Source organism: Misgurnus anguillicaudatus, chromosome 1 (assembly GCF_027580225.2).
Source record: "Misgurnus anguillicaudatus chromosome 1, ASM2758022v2, whole genome shotgun sequence".
Classification (NCBI taxonomy): Eukaryota; Metazoa; Chordata; class Actinopteri; order Cypriniformes; family Cobitidae; genus Misgurnus; species Misgurnus anguillicaudatus.
Genome location: NC_073337.2, coordinates 12225291 through 12244671, shown reverse-complemented (window position 1 = coordinate 12244671; position 19381 = coordinate 12225291). Strand labels below are relative to the sequence as shown.

The 19381-nt window shown below is 37.8% G+C and overlaps 1 protein-coding gene across 1 annotated transcript in view; it reads right to left on the bottom strand.

The window, feature by feature from the left end:
- Window positions 1-909: 909 nt before the first annotated feature.
- cerk (ceramide kinase) overlaps window positions 910-19381 on the bottom strand; it is a 29374-nt gene continuing 10902 nt past the window's right edge. Inside the window, exons 7-13 of the mRNA XM_055191481.2 lie at window positions 16004-16078; window positions 15091-15243; window positions 14900-15005; window positions 12112-12182; window positions 9673-9878; window positions 8862-9082; window positions 910-3574 (exon numbers count right to left, since the gene is read on the bottom strand). Of these exons, the coding sequence (XP_055047456.2) occupies window positions 3487-3574; window positions 8862-9082; window positions 9673-9878; window positions 12112-12182; window positions 14900-15005; window positions 15091-15243; window positions 16004-16078 (920 nt within the window). The 3' untranslated portion in view covers window positions 910-3486. The remainder of the gene's footprint in view (window positions 3575-8861; window positions 9083-9672; window positions 9879-12111; window positions 12183-14899; window positions 15006-15090; window positions 15244-16003; window positions 16079-19381) is intronic.

Sequence of the window (19381 nt, the reverse complement as noted above, 5' to 3'; positions counted from 1 at the left end):
ACCCATTCTCCTCTGACATCTAGCATCAACAAGGCATTTTCACCAACAGGACTGCCACATACTGCATGTTTTTCCTTTTTCACACCATTCTATGTAACCTCTAGAAATGGTTGTGCGTGAAAATCCCAGTAACTGAACAGATTGTGAAATACTCGGACCAGCCCGTCTGACACCAACAACCATGCCACACTCAAAATTGCTTAAATCAGCTTTCTTTCCCATTCTGACATTCAGTTTGGAGTTCAGGACCACACCCCTAAATGCATTGAAGCAACTGCCATGTGATTGGTTGATTAGATAATTGCATTAACCAAAAATTGAACAGGTGTTCCTAATAATTCTTTAGGTGAGTGTATTCGCTTCACGCAACCTTCTTTACTTTTAAAAAATAGCAACGCCAGTTCACTTGTTATGCTCGTGTAGACTTAAATTGTTTTAACTTGGTTTTCCTGTAGTGTACTGATGCATATTATAACAAAGAGTATTGAAAGGTTTAATAACTAATTCTATGCCAGTCATTGAATGGACTTACTTCACCGCAGAAATACATAACACTGTGACAATGCATCCCCCAGGCACTTAAGTGATAGCTGCCCACTGCTCGGTATGTGTGTGTGTTCACTATTCAGAGAGTATTCTCCGCATGTTATACATTCATCAGATAATTTCGCTTAATCCTGGCCTGAGGTCATTCAGAAATGCTGGTTTGTTGGCAGAATCTATTAGGAGTCTCACAAAAATGCTAATTTCCAAGAAAACATGTCAGACACACTTAAAGGGTTTTGATTCTGAGCTCTGCATATCCAGAATAGAAATATATTTATTATATGACTATATTGTATTTAAAATAATATAGAATAAGTGCTTAAAATGAAAGTCGATGAAAGAATTTTCACACCAAGGCTTACGCACAATATAGACGTTCCATAAACTTTATTCGGGGGCGTTCTTTTCAGTACAATCAAATTAACATGTACATCTTGAAACCTGCAAGATAAGTGTTTTTTTAAGATGATGATTTCAGTCAACGCGTCTTCATTTAAGAAGCTGCCAGCATAAAGTGACTCATTACGAAGTATGCTCAGCACAAAGATGAACACATGGAGAAACCACTTAAACATGCACAATAACCAGATAACCTGTGGTGATACAAACCAAACATACGGCTACAGTAAGTTTTTTAAATGCGTTGTAATTATATCTTTGGATCAGAAGGACAGCTGGTGTCACAGTGCATACACAGCATGTTATGGGTTTCATAAGTTTTAAAACTACACAAGTTTTGACACGAGGCTAATAGTACACCGAACACAAATACAGATCACACAAGAAGAACAAGCCAAAGTTCCTTTGATTTTGGGAGCTCTAAAACAGTGTTTGCATGCAATATGGCTACAAAAGTTGAGTATGCAGCACAAATGCATTTTTGCATCATGGGAAATCCATGCCTTCATTCTCTGGCACCGTTTAGGGGAACACTTAAGGAATGGAATAATAAAACAGCTAACATGCAAAAAAGCGAAAAGCCATTCATACAATAAGAACCTTCAGAAGAAATAAAACATCAGCAATGGAGGCAAACACAAAATCATGACAAAGGAAATATTTGCCACAGTATTTTCATTTACATTCTGTCTAATGACTTAAAACAGCTATACAGACACATTAACCTGAAGTGACATTGTATAGCCCCCATTGATTGTATTTTGGTTTACATGCTACAATACATTCAGATGCTTGAAATGTTCAGGACCACGTAAAAATACATTGTTTTTCTAGGTCTGTTTGTTTTTGAACAGGATTGATATGTATTGAAAGCGGCACTTTAATAGTACATTTTTTTAAAAGTAATAAATCACAGGCTGTTATTTATCATTAGTAAATGAGAATTAAAGTAGGCTACTGTGTCTACATGATGGATGCTTCTTCATGCCAACCTTTTAAAGAAAAAGAAAAAAAGAAATTCTGCCATTTACTCACCCTCATGTTATTCTTAAAGGAAAACACCACCGTCTTTCAATATTCTACCATGTTCCTACCTCAACCTACACAAATTAATACATACCCATCTTTATTCAATGCGCGCACCCAATCCCCGTACAGCGCGTCGTGAATGTGCCAGCATGTAGCCCAGCCCCATTCACTCCCCAGGATCCAAACAGGGATGAACTCAGAAGCCACCAAACACTTCCCTATTTAAAGACTGTTAAAGAGTAAGTATGGTTGCATGAAAATAAAAATAAATTTTCAAGCGCATATAAAATTTATAACTATATTGTATGGCGGAAGAGCACTTAGTTTAGCGCAGTAACATCATCACTCCTGACTACTCCCCCTCTTGCTTAAACTTCTGGCAATATTACTGCGCCCGAGGTCGAAGTGCTGCAAACTAAGTGCTCTTCTGCCATACAATATAGTTCTCATTTTTATGTGCTTTAAAATCACCACGTTTTATTTTGTGTCACCATACTTACTCGTGTAACTACTCATGTAAGAGTCCCCAAATAGGGAAAACATGGAAGTGTTTGGTGGCTTCCAAATTCATCCCTGTTTGGATCCCAAGGAATGAATGGGGCCAGGCCAAACGCCAACACATTCACGACGCGCTGCACAAAGACCAAGTGCACACATTGAAAAAAGATAGGGATGTACCAATTCATCCAAGTTAAGGGAAGAACACAACAAAACACCGAAAAACGGTGGTGTCTTCCTTTATTCCAAATAGAGATGATTTATAAAAATGTCAATGCTACTCTTTTCCATAAAATAATGAATGGTTTCAGAAGACTTGCAATTGGACACACAAGTCAACAGGTCATTTATTATTTTTTTTACACTAATCAACATTTGAAGTGGATCAAGAAAGTCCATCAAAGACAAGAACTTTATGAAAGAGTTTGATTCACTTTAAATGTTGGCTAGTGAGCCCAACAACATGTGCCGTCATTCACATTTTTAATATCGGGACAAGCACTCTGTAAAACAAAGCCAGTCATACTGGTTTGGAACAACAAGAGGGTAAATAAATGATAATTGTACATTTTCAAGAAAATAAACCTTTCAACAAAACTAAAACCCCAGCCTAGAAAGAAAAATATTAAGGTGCTACCAGAAGGAATGTTTATAAGGATGAATTTTTTAGTTTGGACTGAACTAATCCTACTCTCAAGACCAGCTTGATTGGTGGAAGACATTTGTTGCACAGCAGGATATATAACCAGCAGAGCGATAGTAATGCCTACTGCAGGTAATTCAGCTAACCCTATTATTTCTAGATCTAATACTGCTTTACAGCCAGCATGAAGACACCATAAAGATGCTATTCTCTCTAGCTCTGCATGAAGTTCTTTTACTTTGTATAGAGTATCTAAGTATAACAGCACAAGAAACAGCGTGACATTATGCTCAGCTGAAAAGGACTTTTCGGTTTGAAGCCTCGATTCTTCACAATGCAGCAGGAGGTTTCTCGGGTGAAGTAACGGCGATCTATATTGCACAGAGCGCGTACGGGTCCTCAAACACCGAATGCTCTTCGATACCTCTTGCAAACAGTGTAATCAGCTGACAATGGACCCTAAAGAAAAAGAGAGAGAAAAGCATAAATCAAACAAAATAGAACAAATTAAATAATTGTTTTTTAAATGTTGGTGTTTGTTTGAGCAACTCTCTGATAATGTACTATTTTGTGGGTGTTTGTCAAGACATTTTCATGCATTTGTATAATAGGCAGACGCTTCTATCCAAAGACAAAAGAGTAAATTCACAATATGCATTTTTCATCACTATGTGTGGTCCCTTGGAATCAAACCCACAACCTACCAACTAAGTTACAGATTGTTTAGCTTTGTAAGATTGTATGATAAGTCTGTTAAGATTTTGTCTGCATTAGATCAGGGGCCAGATTTACTAAACGGGCCAAATTAGCACATTTAAGTTTAAAATTTTCATTACCGCAACGTGTCCATGACTGGATTAGGGTTCTTTGACATGGAAAATTTATATTTAAAATATTTTTTAATATAAATGTGTCCAAGAAGAATGTTCTCATCCTCTGCAACAATTTTCAATAATTGTTTAAGCCCTTAATGAACTAACATTAAAAAAAAAAATAGTTGGAAGGGACATAATTGACTGTGACACTCAAGATGGCTGCCAGGTAAGCCGTTCTTATTTTTCTCTCCAAATAAAAGTTGAAATTTTGTCATAGTACCTAGACAACTTTTTAGGTTCTCATTACCGAAACATGAGTTTGTAAATGCATATATTTAATGTAATATCATGTTGCGGTAATCTGATGCTGGACACCTTCTAAGTCTGGATTTCGTGAGAATCACCCAGGCGCAATGTTTTTTCCAAAATGACCAAAGCAATCTACTAAGGCCCTGTTTACACGTACATGGTTATTTTTTTAAACTGAGAGATTTACCCTCGTTTGTGCTAGGGTTGCGGCGGTGACAGAATTTTCCCACCGGTTAATCGGCGCATCACAAACCTAGTGATCCCGGTATCACCGGGTGGGAGGGGCTTATAAATGCACATGCAGACGTGCACATTTTACTTTTACTTTTGAATCACGCAACAGTTTAAATGCAGTGCTTGCGTACGCTGTGTTAAATCGCGTATGAATTTGCGTGCAATGTAAGTGCAACAGCTGTTTTAATTAAGTGCTTGAGTCAATGTGCGCAGGTAATTCTCACAGAACCCGCTAGTCCCAAGCAGAGCAACCGGCTACTTCTCCATTAAGCGCTGCTTGAATGATGGGTTTATTATTTTTCTTGATGAAAAACACAACAACAAAATTATCTCGCTTATATTAAACATCATAAATGTATATTATAACAAAAAAGGGTAAGCACGCGGCTTCTGCCATTGTCTGGTCGGTCAGCTCGCCTCGCAGGCTCGCACACTGACAGAAATAAATGAAACCTGACACCTGCTGCTCTGTGACGTGACGCGCGTTCAGCTCCGCTGAATTCAGGCAGCAGACACATTCAGTTCTTAGTGTCTTTGCTCTCTCTAATGAAATTAATGATTTAATTACACAAAAATATCAAAACGACGGTGAAAGACGGTGTCGTGGTGGGCAAGTGATCTTACCGGTGAGAGGCTGAAGCACAGGTAACCACCGTTTCAACGAGTATCGCGGCAAGCCTAGTTTGTGCCCCTCGTTTACACGCAAACGGAGAACTCGCCTCTGAAACCGATTGTTTCTAAAAACTCCGGCCAGTGTTGAGACCTTGAAAATCTTCTGTTGCATGTAAACTGAGACAAACGGATGTTTAAGCAGGCAACGTACCAGAGTATGCGTCAGAGCTCGCACCTACGTCAAAAGTGCGACCTATGTTTACATGTGACTGCTACTCTGAAGGCTTCCAAGATCACATTTATGTTCGTGCAAACTCGTTTCTTGTGTTTGTATTTGCAAATACAGCTGCTCCATTATGTCGAGGAGCAGAGACGAGTGCTCGGAGGTCAGCAATTTTACGCGTGTTCGACTTCATGCGGTGCTGCAAGAACCGACAGACAGATGATGTCAACGTACCGCGAGTTCAGAAATCACACGTAGAGGTCTAATTTCGAATCGCTCTCGCGGTACTTTGACGTCATCGAACACCTACTGCACTCTGCAACAACTCCTCCCTCCAAAACACGAAGAACGAGTCCGTGTCACCACCAGCCCTGCTGGTGATTGGCTTACGTGGGCTTGAGCTTCTCTTGACAGCATATATGCACGGGTACGTGTAAATGAACACTTTTCTGAAAACTGACATGTGTGCACGATATTATTTTTTGAAACCGGAGAGGTTGAAATGTCCGTTTTTGAAAATACCTGCCCACGTGTTAACGTAGTCTACTCTAAGAGCACCACAAATTAGTTAAGGGTCGCAAATAATAGGTGCGGGTGATTTATTAACGCCTGATGCCCTTGAGTCCAGCACCATGGATATCTCAGTGTGTGTGAAATCCCAGTTAACAAACCCATAGTACACTAAAAAGAACTGAAGGACAAAAAAATTAAGGTTTACAAAAAGTTTTAAAACACTTGATATTGTGTCTCCTCTTTTATTTCCTCCAGCAAATAAAAGACATGGCTTGGCAAACAATATTTTTGAATATGTTCCTCTGACATTCCAAATATGTGTTAAAAAAATCCTTTGCCTTGTACCAAATGCTCTCTGATGGCTGCGATTCCTTCTTTTATCAGCAACAACTGCAGCCAATTTAAGCGCAAAATGATTGAAATACCAGTAATATCACACGCACAAACATTCGTAAATTGCATTGCGTGAATCATTTAAATACTCTCCTCCCATAAATTATGCGTTTGAAAGGGAAACTCCTAGAAATGCATAGGCGGCAATGTCAGTCGCAAAAATAACTAGACCACACCTTTTCAGCGCTAATTATCCACTGCGCACCTTAAGTAAATCCCGACAGTCGTTTTTTAACGCAAAAATGATGGTTTGCGCTGGCGCAAGCTGTTAGCAAATCTGGCCCTGTGTGTTTAACAGGCAACCAATTAAAAATGTCAACAGTTTGGTGCCACCTGAGACGCTGTGTAAATGTAATCTGTGTAACTGCAGTACATATCGGGCCTTAAAGGCTTAGTTCACTCAAGAATGAAAATTTGGTCATTAATTACTCACGCTCATGACGTTCCACACCCGTAAGACCAAGGTCCATCTCCGAAACACAAATTAAGATACATTTTGATGAAATCCAAGAGCTTTCTGAGCCCCCGTAAATAGCAATGAAACTCACAACTTTCAAGGCAGTAAAGACATCGTTAAAATAGTTCAAGTGACTACAGTGGTATAAATCTCTATTTCATGAAGTGACAAGACTACTTTTAGTGCTCATGAAGTCATTTTTCAATGCATATTCCCGAAATCAGCGCATGCATGCATTAAACACCAGCAGCATGCGTCAGCCATAGACATATAAATTAATAGATACCTCACTCGACCTCTACATAGATGCATGCCATAGATATGTATAAAGGCTAGATGTCTTACGGTGGAGTCTCTAACGTCATCACCTGGCGCCATCTTACCTCAGACAGCTCGCTCACTCGTAGCACCGAGTTCAATGGTGCAGGTACTTTTAAACGACCACAACTTGCTCAAATCTTTACCGATTTTCAAACAGTTTGTTTTTTTTACAAATATTATTAACGTGGCTATAATTCTGGATGCTTTAACATTTTCATGAATTTTTTATTTATTTTTAGTATAAGTATGCAGTGTCATAGGTACATCTTTGACGTCTATAACAAACCAAACTGTTTGAAAATCGGTAAAAAATTAAGCAAGTTATGGTCATTTAAAGGGACACAAGGCAGCATTTTTATGTTAATAAATCATCTTCGTAAGTCGGTATATGGTTAAATGACTCATTACATGACGAATGAAGACTCTCTCGCCCGCCCCTACCGTCTGTAGGAAGAAAACCCCACTTGCAAGTTCGCTGTATCCGACCCGGTGTCCTTCAGTCTCGTAAAGTCTCAGATATAGAAAGCATTTACTCCCAGACACTAGGGGGAGCTAGTAGAGAAATAATACTCAGACTTGCCCTGTGTGCCTTTAAAAGTACCTGCATCATTAAAACTCAATGCTACAAGTGAGCGAACGCCCTGTTGTAAGATGGCCGCCAAAATGCGGACCATTGGCCAGCAGCGCGGCCTCAATTGGCCAGCAGCGCGGGCGAGACATCTAGCCTTTATACATATCTATGATGAATGCTGTTAATAGGGTATGAACATTTTTGGGAACACAGAAAGCTCTTGGATTACATAAAAAAATCTCAATGTGTGTTCTTAAGATGAACAAAAGTCTTACGGGCGTGGAACGACATGAGGGAGAGTAATTAATGATAACATTTTCATTCTGGGGTCTTTATGTGCTTAAGTTTATCAATAGAGGTTGGCTCAAGCAATTCCAATAATAATACTTGACTGAGCAAACACCACATTTGGTGTAACAATAAGTGCTACCTGTTCTAGTTAGCAATAAAAGGCACGTCATGTAAAGTAGAAAGTTTTGTAGTTAAATCTATACACCGCTAGGTGGTTTGGGGCCATTTAATTTCCTCTAATTCCACTCAATACTCTGGAGGTGAGTTCAGCGTTCAGGCGAAGGCTTTTTCTTCAGTGGTATCATCATCAATTATCTCAACAGGTTATTTGCTTACTCATTCGAGAAACAATTACTGGAGCTGAAAATGGAATAAATGAATGGACTTCTATTTTAATTAAAGGAGGTGAGCCTTTAACAGTGAGAGGGCCATTAAATTAGGAGCATTTCATGGCTACGCATTGTTGACAGAGAACAATGGGGCGTAAAGGAAATGATGTGTTCGGAAGAGCCGTCATGCTGTATAAAGGAGGAACAGCTCGTCTTCACAAGCATGACAGAGGGACTTATAATAGCATCTTTTCTGAATGATCAGAAGACAAAAGTCTGTTTATTTGCCTGTTTTTGTATTCTAGTGCTGACGGCTTTGTGATCCTGTCCTAGAGAGAACTCAGCAGTCAGCATATCAGCTACAACCACCAGTGGTGTTTGCTCAGTCACATTTCATGTTAAAGCGTAACCATAAACATTTAGACTTGCACAACTGGCTGTTGTGTATTATGTCATATATGTTATAAGGCCATGACACATCACCTGCGTCTGGGTCCAAAAGTTGCACTTGAACACCCTGCAAAGACTACAGCTAGCACCCAACTAGCATATGTGTTCTGCTCCAGCATGAGAGTTGTCATCCATCAGACATGACAAAAAAAAGATAAACGCACAAAATAGTGTTGACTGACCATCAGCCTGGTGTGCCAGGGCCAATACAGACCTAGTGTGTCCTACCTGACTTGAATGGCAGAATGAGGGAGGATTTCTCCATCACAGTTCCAGTTACTCTGGGCTGGCATGCAGCCGCAGGCTCGATGTTCTCTGCAGATCTGACTGAGGAAACGCTTGCCTCCAACACCACTCTCTCTCAGATCCACCTCAGAATCACACTCCTCATATCGGGGTGTAAAGTGGAACTGTTTGACACGGTATACCTCCACAAAAGAGTGATCAAACTGTACAAAAAGACAAATTAAGACAGTTATGCTTACTAGAATCTGCTTTAACCCAACTAAATATTAGGTGTAAGCACTAGATTTTAAAGGGGACATATCATGAAAATCTGACTTTTTCCATGTTTAAGTGCTATAATTGGGTCCCCAGTGCTTCTATTAAGCTAGAAAATGTGAAAAAGATCAATCCAGTAACTTAGTTTTGGTAAACCATTATCTGCAAGCATGTGAAAAAATAGGTAATTGGAATTTGTCTCCCCATGTGATGTCAAAAGGGGATTATATCACCCCTTAATCTGCACTATCCAACCATGAGATTGCCATTTAGTGCAGAGATCAACTAATTTGCATTTTAAAGGACACACCCAAAACGGCACATTTTTGCTCACATCTACAAAGTGGCGATTTTAACATGCTTTAATATATTATCTACATGGTATTTTGAACTAGAAATTCACATACGTACTCTGGAGACACCAGAGATTTATTTTACATCTTAAAAAAAGTTTTGTGAAATGTCCCCTTTAAGGCTTTTAGAAAGTGTGGTCATTTGCCTTAATGAAACACCAATGGGTTTGAGAAGCAGCAGGTACCTGATCATTTTTATTGGTGTGTCGCAGAAGATGTCGTAGGAAGTCTAAGCGCGAGCATTTCCTGACTAGGATGAGGTCAGTGGTTCCATCTGCGAGGTGTGCTGATGGCGACAGGCCTTTGGGACTGCGAGGACATGCGCAACTCATGCTGGCTGCGTTGATGGCCAGAAACTTCCCTCTAATTACTGTCCATTTGTCCTGACGCTCTAAGAGACAAGGACAACACTTAACACGTATACTGTACTGCAGAGTGAAGCCATGTTCTAACAATATCATTATGAACATCATCGGGTATAATCTACATTTAAGGTGAAAGGACATTTTTACTTCTGAATTATGAATTTATGCTGTAATATACACTCACCTAAAGGATTATTAGGAACACCTGTTCAATTTCTCTTTAATGCAATTATCTAATCAACCAATCACATGGCAGTTGCTTCAATGCATTTAGAGGTGTGGTCCTGGTCAAGACAATCTCCTGAACTCCAAACTGAATGTCAGAATGGGAAAGAAAGGTGATTTAAGCAATTTTGAACGTGGCATGGTTGTTGGTGCCAGACGGGCCAATCTGAGTATTTCACAATCTGCTCAGTTACTGGGATTTTCACGCACCATTTCTAGGGTTTACAAAGAATGGTGTGAAAAGGGAAAAACATCCAGTATGTGGCAGTCCTGTGGGCGAAAATGCCTTGTTGATGCTAGATGTCAGAGGAGAATGAGCTGACTGATTCAAGCTGATAGAAGAGCAACTTTGACTATAATAACCACTCATTACAATTGAGGTATGCAGCAAAGCTTCTGTGAAGCCACAACACGCACAACCTTGAGGCGGATGGGCTACAACAGCAGAAGACCCCACCAGGTACCACTCACCTCCATTACAAATAGGAAAAAGAGGCTACAATTTGCACAAGCTCACCAAAATTGGACAGTTGAAGACTGGAAAAATGTTGCCTGGTCTGATGAGTCTTGATTTCTGATGAGACATTCAGATGGTAGTCAGAGTCAGAATTTGGCGTAAACAGAATGAGAACATGGATTCATCATGCCTTGTTACCACTGTGCAGGCAGGTGGTGTAATGATGTGGGGGATGTTTTCTTGGCACACTTTAGGCCCCTTAGTGCTAATTGGGCATTGTTTAAATGCCACGGCCTACCTGAGCATTGTTTTTGACCATGTCCATCCCTTTATGACCACCATGTACCCATCCTCTGATGGCTACTTCCAGCAGGATAATGCACCATGTCACAAAGCGAATCATTTCAAATTGGTTTCTTGAACATGACAATGAGTTCACTGTACTAAAATGGCTCCCACAGTCACCAGATCTCAACCCAATAGAGCATCTTTGGGATGTGGTGGAACGGGAGCTTTGTGCCCTGGATGTGCATCCCACAAATCTCCATCAACTGCAAGATGCTATCCTATCAATATGGGCCAACATTTCTATAGAATGCTTTCAGCACAATGCCACGTAGAATTAAGGTAGTTCTGAAGGCGAAAGGGAGTCAAACACAGTATTAGTATGGTGTTCCTAATAATCCTTTAGGTGAGTGTATCTAATATAATTATTACACATTACCTACAATAGTGGCCATAAACAATACTTTAACAGCTGCAGTCCTTTAACTGACTACCTAATAGATAAAACACCTTAATACTAATATATTTTTATTTACATAAAGTAAGAATAAAAATACTATACTAGCCTTAAAATATTTTTTAATCACGAATAATTACAATGCATCTATAACTTTACTGCTTTCTATCATTTCTTATTCTATTTCTTTTTATGTCTTTACTGAACTTCTATGAAAATAATATGATATGAATAATCACACTTTTATTTATTTTTTATTGTTTCCTCTCCATAATAAAGAGACAAAGTAAAAAGCTCAATTCATTGGAACATCCTGTCCATGTGAAACTGTGGCATTCATTTTTATTGATGAAGGGCTTTTTACTTTAACTCTGCACATCACTCTTTGACTCATTCCTCCCAGAAGACTCTATTTATGCCACACGGTCTGAAAGCGCTCAGGAAATCATCATGCACAAATGCCAATTTGGGACTGTGAGGGCAGAGAGTGTGTCTGTAAACAGCACTTATCAGTGCTCAGGGTAAACACACAGAATGCTGGGTAACCGAGGTGCCAGTTGTTTGGAGGGTGCTGAGAGACAGAGATAATATGGTGTGTGTGTGTGTGTTTAAATGATCAGCCGACCGGCAGCTTGAACCATTTGGCCTAATGTTCACAAACAGCGTGCCAGGCGAGCCGACAGATGGGGGCATTAAAAATCATGGCTTGGAAATGCACTTTGTTGGCCTGTAGCGTGAGTGGGCACATTTACAACAGAGTAGATATGAGACTTTCTCCTAAATGCCAATTTCAGTTGAATACTGGTATATAGACATTTCTCAAAAGTGTCCTCACCAGCATCAGGAACATTGTCTTCATCTTTGCTCACCAGTTTGTCAGACGAGGATTGCCGACAGATACTATACCTGGAAACATTAAAAACAGTACTCAGTTTCTCACTAAATGCATTTCATTTATTTTTATTTAATTTAATCTAAATTTTCACATTTTTTTTAGCACTTTACCTAAAATATACCATTTCAAAGCAGATACACATAAAATTTTACAAAAAAAATATTGCAGTACAATGTTCTCAGATTCCATATGTCCTTATTGAGCAGTTCCAATTAAAGCTTCAATAAAACTGATTAAGTGAATATGTAAGGAATAATTGATGACAGGCCATTAAATAATAAGAAAATAATGCACACCCAAGGTGGTAATGCTGCACAACGCCGTTACACGCGGGTGTGCATGATTGTCTAACAACTGAAAGGACAGCAGTCAATTATTCCGCTTATACCACGGTTACCACAAACATTGCTCTGGTGCCTATTTTTAAGACATTTGACAAGTTAGGTGTGCGGTTTACAGAAAAATAATCAACACGCATAGAACATTTTCAGCCAATCAGAATACAGCATTCAACAAACCCATGGTATAAATGTAAAGACTTTATATTGCTGCCTTGCAACAAAGCACATTTTAAAGGTCCCGTTTTTCCTGTGTTTTTGAAGCTATGATTGTGTTTACGGTGGGTAATATAACGTGTTTCGGGTGTAAAAAAACAAGTGTTTTTAAAGTGTTTCAGCCCAACGCTGTTATCATTTTCACATCCAGCGCCACATTGTTTAAATAGCAAATACATTTGCACCAATTTGTGCGCCCATGGGAGTGCTGGCTTGAAAACGAGGTGTGTTCAGGCGCATTGTTGGCGCGTTGCTATTTTGAGGCAACTAAAATAGACTACGCTATTAAACAACTAAAACCTGGTCAAAAGTCAATGGCACAATATTGTTTTTGTTATTTAAAGAGGGTGTTAGTAATATGTGCCTATAAATGAGACGACAAGCGCGTTTGCTTATTACACACATGGGCAACACCCAAACAATATAATGACAAAATATAACAATTAAAGAATTAAAATGTAGAAGAATATTATTGATAGGGTGACCAGATTTCTCAGAGTGGAATACGGGACAGACACAGGACTCACAACTCCCAATGATCACAAACAAGTAGTTACACTTGATACTATTTTTAACTATGTAAAAAAATATGTAGACTTACATAAAATAAATTGCAGATCAGTGGGAACAAGATGGTGCAACAGCATCATTCACTGTTGCCATTTTGTATTTTTCACTAGAACCAATTTCACCAGAATTTTTTTGGATCATACAATTTCTTAATGAACTTTGCAGTGCAGTCAGCTGACCGAAAATTGTGCCCATGAATAACAGAATGATATGCAAAAAGTCCTTCACTTGCATGCACTTTATTAGATTCGCCACTTTGCTTCACAAAAAAATTCACTGACACTTGGAGTAGCACACTTACTTTTAGCAGCGTCCATGTGTTTTTTTGTGTGCATATGCTGCGTAATGTCGGCGGCGCGGCCTCCGTGAGCAATGGAAAAGCGAGCCTCCAAATGTCACATCTTAATTTGCTTGCATCTGATAGTGACTCTCTTTTGAGAAATTTAAACTGTTTTTGAAGGTAAAGAGCCAAGCTCCTCCGTGTGCTCTCTACTACACTTAACTGCAGGTGACGTCGGATTCCGCTCACCAACATCAAGTTGATTTAGAGAATTGTGATTGGATGGTACTTTTGTTCTCTAAAATATACTATAAGGCGATTTGCTTTTACCTCTTTTTTTTATTGGGCTATTTTTATATGAGAGGAGACTTCAAGTACACTATCACTCAGCAAAAAATAAAAATAATAATTAATGAAATACGGGACAAAATATGATTTTTTCATAATAAGTCGGGACACTAAAATTAGAGTTGAAATACAGGACTGTCCCGGGAAAAACGGGACGTCTGGTCACCCTAATTATTGAGTCTCTTGGACATAAATGAGGGCCGATTACAAGACGTTAGAAGAAAAGAGCTGCTTCACCTTTAGCCTGGTAAGTAATTGAATGTTTTGCTTTAACAAATGCAAAATATTGCATCTATTTTTTTTAAATGTTTTTTGTTATGTTACCCCAGTGATTTATTGTATATGATGACTTTGTACCTGTGGATATGGTGAGATGAGAACCTTTTTAAAATAATGCTTTTCAAAACACTCGAGGCACGGTCCAAGTGCTGAAACGTTTCGGCTCTCGACATGTTTGTAAATTCTTTATCTCCGGTTTGTTACAAAAAAGTATTTTAGAGTACAAACCTTTTCTTCATAATCATATTTGTAAATAATTTACACTGATCATGTAAGTTATCCATACATTTACAGCAATTTAAAGCCTGCTAATTTTACTTCCATGACTGAAAGAAAATTACTTTTTAAGAGAGCCAAAGGTTTTGATACAAAATTTTCAATCCAAATAAAAACAACGAAATTATTTAACATCAATCTTAAACTGGTGGTCTTCTTTCTCCACTTAGTTTTTCAGGTTAAAAATTCAACCATCTAAATAGGGGATGGTGCAGGTGGCTTTTAAAGGGCATGGGAGATGAGACTTTAATTGGTTTATTGCACGTTACACTCAAAACACAGATTATGAGAATAGGAAAAACCCTTTTAGACTGTGCACTAGGCGCACAAACCAAAAAAATGTAAAGCTTTTTTCTCATAAACAACAGGTTCATAATATAACCAAGTAAGTCAGTTAGTATATATAATAGACAGTATTTACCCAGATCGGCACTGGATTTTATCTCTGGGAGTTCCCAAATTCCCGTCAGCAGGTAGAAATGACACAGCTCCCTCGTAGTAGCGATGTGACAGAAATGTTTTAATACCTGTACCAAAATAATCTCCATTAAAAAACCCGTTGGATAAAGGTCACCTTATTTAATCATTTTCTTGCAACGGTATCTTGTGTACCTGAGATATCGTAGCGGGCCGGCCCCATCCAGCGCTTTCTTTCGCTGTCTGTCAGCACATCTCCGTAGAAACCATAGCCCAGCAGTGACACAGAGTAACGCAGAAAGGTGTCGTTATTGTGCACCGAACAAACGTCCATTGGCTGAGAATCACCTGTGGGAAATACCAGTACAGATTTCAGGAAACACAGGCTGATAACATCAGTATTCTGTGATAGGACAACACGTTTAAACAATGAAGCACACTGCGGAATAATCACAACCCAAATTGGTTTTTGGAAAGCGGTATTTTCATATAGGTGTGATGCATTAATAAAGAAATAAGCCACTCGAGGCAGCGATTTCATCATAGTTAAGAGAGGTTGTTAGGTGACTCTTATGAAATCTGTCAAGATGACGTCTGGATCATATTTCACCACAAAATCAAAAGAAGAATAAGAAATTATATTTGGAATAAAGAATGAAACCCATTTTAAGACCATTAGCATTCACATGAAAATCAAGCAGCCATTCCCCTCTTTGATTATGGTTATGCAAAGATATATATTATTACTGTTATATAAAAGACCAAAACGCTAAGTGTTATCTCATGTTTTAAAAATGTCTACTGTGCCACGTATGCCACATTGCTTGGCAACCATAAATCACAGACGGCGTTTACAGAGGGGCATACGTTAATATGTGCTACATATTTTTTTTAAATGCTTGTTACAGATACTATGTTATAAACAGTAAAAACAGAAATATTCTTTCTACAGAATTTCCTTATCTGACAGCTGCTGGCAAACAACCCAACCACTAGTACAACAGCATAAACAGGTTTGGCTCAGAGATATAACATTGAGAAAAATAACATACGCACATTCATTGCTAGATACGTGTATCGTACTGCAGATATGGAGCTGTCTGCTTACCCACAACGATGTGCAGTGCTGAGGTGACGGGGTCATTTGAGCCCACGGTGGCATAGCATATACAATCAGTCGAACCTGTTTCAGAAACACATTTCATGGGTCAGGGGATCAGAAACGGCCTAAATCTATCTCTCATAATTCACTCTGAAGGTTAACGTATGAAAATCATTCTTTCAATTTCAATTTCACTGGCATATGGGGGCAGCAGCAATCTAACCTTCAATTGCCAAAGTTAACTAAACGTCAGAAGCCAATGAAGTTTTTGGTCCATTCAGCCCATGTGAGAATCAAATTTTTCGATCTTCTTTATACAGAACAAAATGGCTGTGGCTGAAGCATGGCAGGGCACTTTTATATAAAGAGATGAGATTTCAGATAAGTTCAGGCCTTTTTCTATTTCTTATATGCTCGCTGATAATCTAATTCCGCTTTCTTAAATTGCTTATATAACCACTGTTAGATTGAAGGTTTAAAAAGCTGCAGATATGCTGGGCTGTATATTTTAGCATCTATTGTTACCACAAAGGAATAAATAAATGTCTAGATGTTTTTGAGACATTTAAATCCCAAGACAAAGTACTGTGACAGTTCTATGAAAAATTATTATTAATTAGTATTTATAACATTAATGCCATATCAGCAGCAATTCTATATTCATGGTGATAAACCTCTTAAAAAAATCATACAAAATAAATACAAAAGACAAAAAAATGTGTTTGGGATTTTTTTTTTATAAAAACTTGAACAAAAACTTTGTCTATTTGTATTGAAAGCCGTGGATTGCTTGTATTTATTTTTTATACATTAATCATACATTAAGCATAAAAGACAAAAATGTTCTTTTTTTTATAAAAACTTGAACAAAACCATTTTCTATTTGTATTGAAAGCCGTGTATTGCTTGTATTTATTTTTATACATTAATCATACATTAAGCATAAAAGACAAAAATGTTCTTTTTTTTATAAAAACTTGAACAAAACCGTTGTCTATTTGTATTGAAAGCCGTGGATTGCTTGTATTTATTTTTTATACATTAATCATACATTAAGCATAAAAGACAAAAAAATATGTTCTGGGGTTTTTTTTATAAAAACTTGAACAAAACCGTGGTCTATTTGTTTTGAAAGCCGTGGATTGCTTGTATTTATTTGTATACATTAATCATACATTAAGCATAAAAGACAAAAAATGTTCTGGATTTTTTTTTTTATAAAAACTTGAACAAAACCGTTGTCTATTTGTATTGAAAGCCGTGTATTGCTTGTATTTATTTTTATACATTAATCATACATTAAGCATAAAAGACAAAAAAAAATTCTGGATTTTTTTATAAAATAAAAATCTGAACAAAACCGTTGTCTATTTGTTTTCAAAGCCGTGTATTGCTTGTATTTATTTTTATACATTAATCATACATTAAGCATAAAAGACAAAAAAAATTCTGGATTTTTTTTATAAAAACTTGAACAAAACTGTTGTCTATTTGTATTGAAAGCCATGTATTGCTTGTATTTATTTTTTTACATTAATCATATATTAAGCATAAAAGACAAAAAAATATGTTCTGGAATTATTTTTTATAAAAACTTGAACAAAACCGTTTGTGTTGAAAGCCGTGTATTGCTTGTATTTATTTTTAATTTTAGATCAGTTGTAATCCAGTAACATGATAAAGCTTGACCTGAGAGCTGCTTTTCCTTCTTGTATGTCTGGCAGGCGTGAGATAAGGCCATAAATGAATTGAATTATACACGCTGATAGCATTACTGATAACAACATGGACTCTTCAGCTCCCTTGAAGATTCTCCCTTGGTCAGGTTTACGTGGCAAGCAACAATATCAGAGAACATAATGTGATAAGTCACAGTTATTATATTATCAAGAGCTTTGGTAAATGATTATATAGTGCATGACAACAGATTTATCTGTCGATTACTACTAACTCCTCTACTCAAGTATTCAACCTTTTGACTTACTTGACAGACTTACTTTGGGTTCACACCAGACGCGAGTTCAACGATTTGTGCAACTAGATTACATACAAAGTCAACGCAAAGACGCGATCAGACGCGTCCTCGCGTGGGGCGATGCGAATGATGCGATATGGGCGGCGCGTTTGCTGCGAAAACACGCTATTCGAAAATATTCAACTTGAGTGAAAAATTTGCATGACACGAAGTTAAATCCCGCGATTAACACGATGCGCCGCATTTGGTGTGTACGTAGCATTAGACATAGACTACTGTCTACTAGGGCCGCACAATTTTGAGAAAAATCAAAATATTTTCCTTGATTCTGTGATTGAGATTATTAATGATTATATTTTAAGTATGTTTTAAAATGTCTTAACTTTCTGTGAAAGTGTAAATATCAATACAAACATGTGCTCATGAAATTACTACTGTTACACTTAGTAGACTAAGTTTGATCGCTGTACTTGTATTTTTAAAACCTATGGAATAACACAAATGTAAATATGAGAAATATGTTTTTACTATAAATCCAAAAAGTCAATGACATGCCAAGAAAGTCACATCAATGAGGAGCAGTGAAATCAGTACTTGGTAAAGGGTCCTTATGGGGCACTCACACCAGACGCGGAAGAGGCGGCAAGCGCGGGTGATCAATGAAAAGACGCGAATAGGCATCCTGCCGCGCGGTACGTACGAATGGCGCAAAAGGCGCGTTCCGCGCGAATTGAACGTTGCCATGAAAACATGCAAGTTGAAAAATCTGAACTTTGGCGGATATTCGCGCCGCGTTAAGCAATCAGAAGCTTGCTCTAGTAGTGACGTGACTACAGGGAGCGAGTGGAGTCGCAGAAGCCCCTCGCATGACGCGAATTTCCAAGTGAATGTCTCGAATGAATTTCACGTGCGAATTAAGTAAGTAAACCTTAGCGGTTACCTTCGAGTCGTCATCATATAACAAATGAAAACAAATGGAGCAGTGGGCCAAATTGTTTGCAAGGCCACTTGGGTTTCTTTTAAGGCTGTCAAAAGATTAATCGCGATTAATCACATCCAAAATAAAAGTTTGTGTTTACATAACATATGTGTGTGTGCTGTGTATAAATATTATGTATATATAAAAACACACACATTCATGTATATATTTAAGAAATATTTGCATTTAAATACTGTATTTACATTTATATAAATTATATTATATATAAATATAAATATTTTATATATAAATATAACCAATTTTTCTTAAATATCTACATGATTGGGAGCGTTTTTATATATAAATAAAAATTATACACAGTACCCACACATATGTTATGTAAACACAAACTTTTATTTTGGATGTGATTAATCGCGATTAATCTTTTGACAGCCCTAGTTTCTTTCTGTCTCACTGGTGGGTGTAGGGC